This window comes from Saccopteryx bilineata, chromosome X (assembly GCF_036850765.1).
Source record: "Saccopteryx bilineata isolate mSacBil1 chromosome X, mSacBil1_pri_phased_curated, whole genome shotgun sequence".
NCBI classification, from domain to species: domain Eukaryota; kingdom Metazoa; phylum Chordata; class Mammalia; order Chiroptera; family Emballonuridae; genus Saccopteryx; species Saccopteryx bilineata.
Window position 1 is genome coordinate 141,264,273 of NC_089502.1, and position 4,726 is coordinate 141,268,998.

Here is a 4,726-nt window from a genome sequence, read left to right on the forward strand (position 1 = left end):
AGCAAATGGGCACTTCTCCTGTGTGCCCTGGCCGGGAATTGAACCCGGGTCCTCCGCACGCTAGGCCGACGCTCTACCGCTGAGCCAACCGGCCAGGGCTGATGGCAGGATCTTGATAACTGTTGAGTCTAATAATGAATGTGGGGGGATTCTTCACACCATCCTCCTTTGGCACGTTTTGGAAAGTTTTATAAGGTATAGAAACGCTACTACCGTGCCATAGGACAGAGGGTAGCTGTTTTAAGCAGAAGTTTACAAGGGAGGTGCGGGAACCCCAGAAATTCTTATTTCCATACAGTAGATATCTAGCATTCATTATTTACGAAACAATAATTCAAACCGAGATTCAGTAAGATGAGGGAGAGAGGCAGTTGTTCCTTTTGGAATTTTTATTTTTATTTTTAATGAACGTTCCTTAAGCAATCAATTGAGCCAAACTGGGATACAGAAGGAAAGGACAAACCGAGTTTCCTGATGACATTTTCCGTGAACTTCTGGTAACCTTGGATTTGCAGAACCAAGGCCATCAGGAACTTCTTCATATATCTGAAACATTAGGGTGCATTTGGCCACCTGGGGGCAGCTTCTAACAGCCCACTTAACAATATGATGAAGTCGGCCAGAGCTGCCACAAGGATGGCATTACCCACTTTCTGTCTCACTGGCTTGAAAGGCAAGTGAAAGGATGGTGGGAATGTTATCCCCTCTTTGTTCATCACGGCGTGGTAATTCCAGATCACGGTGACCAAGATGAACATGCCAGCCGTTATGTGCAGAATCCCTGAGGTCACAAACCCTTGCCAGATGGCGTTCCGCCGGTGTCGCAGGAACATATTCCTCAGGGTTGTGATGGTCAGGGCTCTCCCCACCAGAACCAGGATGTTGGCAGCCAGCAGGAGGTTCTGGGGGACTCTGATATGCACAGGCAGGGAAACGTTGTGGGTGTACAGGTGGCACACCATGTTTCTGGTGGGGTGGCTGGCGAGGCGGTAAATGCACACTTTCCACATTCCAACACAGGCCAGGCTATACGGGGAGTGGGAGGTGCTTTCCACGTACCATATTCGCCACTCTGCATGGCCCATAGCCATCATGGACAACATCCATCCCAGAGTGACGAGAGTGAAACTTGCCATTTGGCGATCGGCGCTGTTGACAACAGGGCGCATGGGGGCCACGTGTCCAGGGAAACTATAAACCAAGACACAGACATAGTATCATGAGGGCAGGATCCACAGGCCTGGAACAGCTCCCCCACTGGGGAGCAGTGTCGTATCTAACAGGAAAGTGCCATATTGGAAAATGGAGACATTGGACCCTCACTCTCAATGGGTGGGTGCATAGACCCAGCAAATTTTGCGAATGAGCCCTTTGGCAATATTTACCAAAAGCTCTAAAATACACAAACTTTCAAACAGGAAGTTCCACTACTGGGCGCTTGTTTAAAGACACCAATCAAGATTGGCCATACATCAACCTGCGATGCTGAGGTCCCAGGTTCAAAACCCCAAGATCACCAACTTGAGCGTGGGGTCACCAATTATGAGTGTGGGATCGTCGACATGCCTCATGGTCGCTGGCTTGAGTCCAAGGTCCCTGGCTTGAGCAAGGGGTCATTAGCTCAGCTAGAGTCAAGGCACGTATGAGAAGCAATCAATGAACTAAAGTGCTGCAACTACAAGTTAATGCTTCACAATCTTTCTCTCTTCCTGTCTCTGTCTCGCTTGCGAAAAAATTTTTTTTTAAAAATTGGCTATAAATATTAAGTGACAAAGATGGTCACCACAGCCCTGTTTGTCATACTGAAAATGGGGACTTGGTTAAATTACTTCTGCTATATCCATACAGTGGACCTCTGTGTCAACATTACAAGTATAACTGAATTGTATAAGGCGGTGTTTCCCAACGTGGGGCCCACGCCCCACAGGGGGGCAATTTGATAGTTAAGGGGGGCAATTTGAAAATGGACTCGACACGACTTTAACTCTTTCGCCCCGGGCCATTTAAATGCAATGCTAGATATCGGTGCCAAATTTAACAAAAATGCAATTCTTAAATAATTGCGGTAAATAATTATTAAGTATAATTTCATTTGACGAGACCAAAATATCAACTGGGTGATTGGCGTCGTCAAGTAAACTTCGTCCTGGGTTCACCGCGGAGTGTGCCGTCTGCCGCGGGGAACCCCGGACGTTTTAAAAACTCACTAAACAACGCAGTTATTCTCACCTAATTGGCCCATCGCAACTTCTATAGTGTTTCACATCATTCAGTTGGTGTTAATTTGAAATAAGTGTCAGTCAAAACTGTTGTAAAAGCTCGTTGATTTAATAAATATACATATATATATTGTACAGATATAATTGGTAAGAATTTGATTTTATTTTTATCAATATTAAATTCTTTATTAAGTACTTCTTGCATCGGGGCTAGAAAGCACTAATATTTTATAAATATTATTGGGGCTATAATAGTGCATGCACGACAATTTTAATTTTAGAAGCATAACTTTCCAGGAAATTTTGTCAAGTGGAAAAAATATAGATGCTTTTTGATTTGCGGTAGTAGTGTAGTAAATGTGTTATATACATTTAAATAAATATGAATTTTTAGTATACGTTTACTCTATGTCACATTGAATATATTTTAACACATATTTTAATATTAGTTTTTAATTGATCTTATTTTTATTTCTTATAGCCCATAGTAAAATGAGTGGTGCAAGCAAGAAAAAACTTGTCAATATTCGGAGGAATATTTAAAATTTGGGTTCATACCCGCTGTTTACGATGAGCGGATTCCTTTTTGTCTTTTATGCCAGCAATGCTTGACCAACGAATCAATGAAACGAGGTCATCTTGAGGCGCATTTGAAGGCAAAACATAGTGCTCATATTAATTCAGATTTGAGTTACTTTAAAAATTTAAAGAAAAATTTTAAAAAAAGAACAACATTAAAGTCTCTATTTACTGCTCATACTTCAACTAATAATCGTGTTCTTGAGGCTAGTTATCAAATTTCTTTATTCATCGCTAAAACTGGAGAAAATCACACTATAGGAGAGAATTTAATAAAACCATCAATATCAGCATTTCTTAAAATGGTTCTTGAAAAAGATGACAAAGATGTAAAAGCTATGCCACTCAGTGACAATACTGTTAGCAGAAGAATAGACGAAATGAATGAGGATATTGAAAAACAACTTATTGAAAAGCTGAAAACAAGAAAATTCTCCTTGCAAATGGATGAATCAACTTTGAGAGACAGCGAGGCAGTATTGATAACTTACGTAAGATATATTGATAAAGGACATTTTGCTGAAGAAATGTTGTTCTGTAAAAGATTAGAAAGCACCACTACCTCCAAAGATATATATAATAAGCTAAAAAACTACTTAGATGTCAATGATATACCAATGAAAAATAGAACATCTTGTGCTGCAGATGGTGCTCCTAATATGATGGGCAAGAAAAATGGCTGCTTAAAATTGATGAAAGATGCGAATCCAGAAATGATTCTTGTGCATTGTGTTATTCATAGGGAAAACTTGGTAGCTAAAAACATCTCACCTGTTCTGAATGAAGTATTACATACAGTAATAAAGTGTGTTAATGCTATTAAAGCTAGTGCCAAATGTGAGCGTCTTTTCAAGCTATTTTGTGAAGAACAAAATGAAGACCATGTGAGACTTTTACTTCATACTGAAGTCAGATGGCTATCTAAAGGAAACTGTTTGAAAAGATTTATGGAACTGTTTGATACTCTTAGTGATTTTTTTAAGCAACAAACCTGAAATGAAGTATCTGTTAACAATAGATGGTAAAGCATTTGTGAGTTATTTAGCCAATATCTTTGAAAAACTAAATATATTAAATAAGCAACTTCAAGGAACAAATGAAACTCTTGTCGATGCAAAAGCAAAGATATTTGGTTTCATTACCAATATTGAGTTATGTCAGAAACATATTAACAACAAAAACTTTAAACAGTTTCATTGGCTCCAAAAATGTGAAGTAACTGATACCGCTTTACTTGTTATTGTCAATCATTTGAATATTCTATCGGCTGATTTAAAAGAAAGATTTTCTGATTTAAAACAAATTGATTTCCCGCCTGACCTGTGGTGGCGCAGTGGATAAAGTGTCGACCTGGAAATGCTGAGGTCGCCGGTTCGAAACCCTGGGCTTGCCTGGTCAAGGCACATATGGGAGTTGATGCTTCCAGCTCCTCCCCCCTTCTCTGTCTCTCTCTCCTCTCTAAAAAAATAATAAATAAAATTTAAAATTCTTAAAAAAAAAAAAAAAAGAAAAAGGAATAAAACAAATTGATTTCCCAACATGAATGATGCAGCCAATGTTAGTGGATTTGTCTGATATATCAAATATGCAGTATCAAGAAGAACTCGCAGAATTGCAAAATGATGAGTCAGTTAAAGCTTTATTTAATATCAAAGGAGCGATGGCATGGCTTTGTGAGGAAACAGAAATCAAATACCCAAATTCAACCAAATGTGCAAGAAAACTATTGCTACCATTTCCATCTTCATTTTTAGCTGAATGTGGATTTAGTGCTATAAATGATTTACTGGTAAAAAAAAAAGAAATCGGCTGGATATAACACAACGTGGAGACTTGAGACTAAAGCTAACCAAATTGGAAGCTAATATAAAATCTCTGTGCAGCAAGCATCAAGCGCAAGGATCACACTAAATTAAAATAATAAATTA

The 4,726-nt window shown here is 39.1% G+C and overlaps 1 protein-coding gene across 1 annotated transcript; it reads right to left on the bottom strand.

The window, feature by feature from the left end:
- Positions 1 to 554: 554 nt before the first annotated feature.
- On the bottom strand, positions 555 to 1,169 carry CLDN34 (claudin 34). Its single transcript, XM_066248758.1, has one exon. The coding sequence runs from the start codon at positions 1,167 to 1,169 to the stop codon at positions 555 to 557; it is 615 nt and encodes a 204-aa protein (XP_066104855.1).
- Positions 1,170 to 4,726: the final 3,557 nt, after the last annotated feature.

Bases quoted from the DNA above. Each gene is read 5' to 3' on its own strand.
- CLDN34 (XM_066248758.1), bottom strand. From the start codon at position 1,169: ATGCGCCCTGTTGTCAACAGCGCCGATCGCCAAATGGCAAGTTTCACT.